Below are 1,114 nucleotides of genomic sequence, written 5' to 3' on the forward strand. Positions count from 1 at the left end.
TTTTTTCATTAAGCAGAGCCCATAAAGAATGAAGGCAGCACTCCTTTAAGATTCAAGAATTAGTAGAAAGTTTCCATTTCCTTTCCCTCCTTTACTTTATTGTGCTTCCAAATGCTTCAGCTTTAACAAAAAGTTGCTTGAGTGAACAGAAGAGTTAGGTATTGAACATATAAGAGTGTTAAAGTTCAGACAGACAGAGGGAGAGAATAATCAATAAAGGTCAATTTATTATAAACTAGAATCAGTTCGTCAAGGTCTTCAATAAATTAGTTATTAATAATTACACAAAGGGGGGAAAAACAAGACCAATTACACTGTCGGACCTCCGCCTGTTTTGGCCGCCCTGCCAAAGAGCATCAGCCTTATCTTAAATCTACAAGTTGTATAAGCATACCTTGGTCATAACACTGTTAATTAAGTTCATTTGATTGCAACACCAAACATGCGAGATAAGATAAGTATATCTGTGTGAGCACACAGTGAACCTAGCGCGGCATACGTCCATAGTTCTCAACAACTGTTCGAGGCTATTTTACAGACATTACATGTCTCCGTTTAGACCATGACTGTAAACATTCCTGTTTTAGCTTTGCTCAGGACTTGACATAAAGGAAAATGTGACCTTATCTTAGTCTAAAATTGTCTTTCTTCCCAACCCTTTCTTAGGAAACCACAGTTTCACAAGAGAACAACTAAAGGGCACCAAAAGAGACTCCAGATGATGAAGACATTTGAAGTGACAATGTTATGATATTGAGTCAACGGGAAACTGCTGGTGAAGCGAAAATGTGGACCTATGACTAAGCAACCTATTTAAAAATCAGGAGTTGGCTAGTTCAAAAGGACAACCCAGTAATTAGAATGGCTTTATCACTGCCCAGTGTGAGCTTGGCAAATACTGATGAGCACAGGACGAATGCATGAATAGGCTTGGACATGGATTGAATCTGCCTTTTGTTTGCTGGGCCTGAGGAGACCCTTTTCCAATAACAACATTCCTGTCTATCCATGACCTGTGTAACCACACTGTGACGTTATGGCCAATAGTCAAAGACTAGACCTTTAGATTTTCCTAAATTTTATGTATTTCCAGATTTTTTTTTTTTTGGGGGGG

General features: G+C 38.6%; 1 protein-coding gene across 1 annotated transcript in view; it reads left to right on the top strand.

Annotated features, from left to right (window-relative positions):
- cdo1 (cysteine dioxygenase, type I) overlaps positions 1 to 722 on the top strand; it is a 4,153-nt gene extending 3,431 nt beyond the window's left edge. Inside the window, exon 4 of the mRNA XM_005741811.2 lies at positions 667 to 722. Coding sequence (XP_005741868.1) covers positions 667 to 722 — 56 coding nt within the window. The remainder of the gene's footprint in view (positions 1 to 666) is intronic.
- The last annotated feature ends 392 nt before the right edge of the window (positions 723 to 1,114 follow it).

This window comes from Pundamilia nyererei, unplaced genomic scaffold (genome assembly GCF_000239375.1).
Source record: "Pundamilia nyererei isolate P.nyererei 1_Seehausen unplaced genomic scaffold, PunNye1.0 scaffold00113, whole genome shotgun sequence".
NCBI lineage: Eukaryota > Metazoa > Chordata > Actinopteri > Cichliformes > Cichlidae > Pundamilia > Pundamilia nyererei.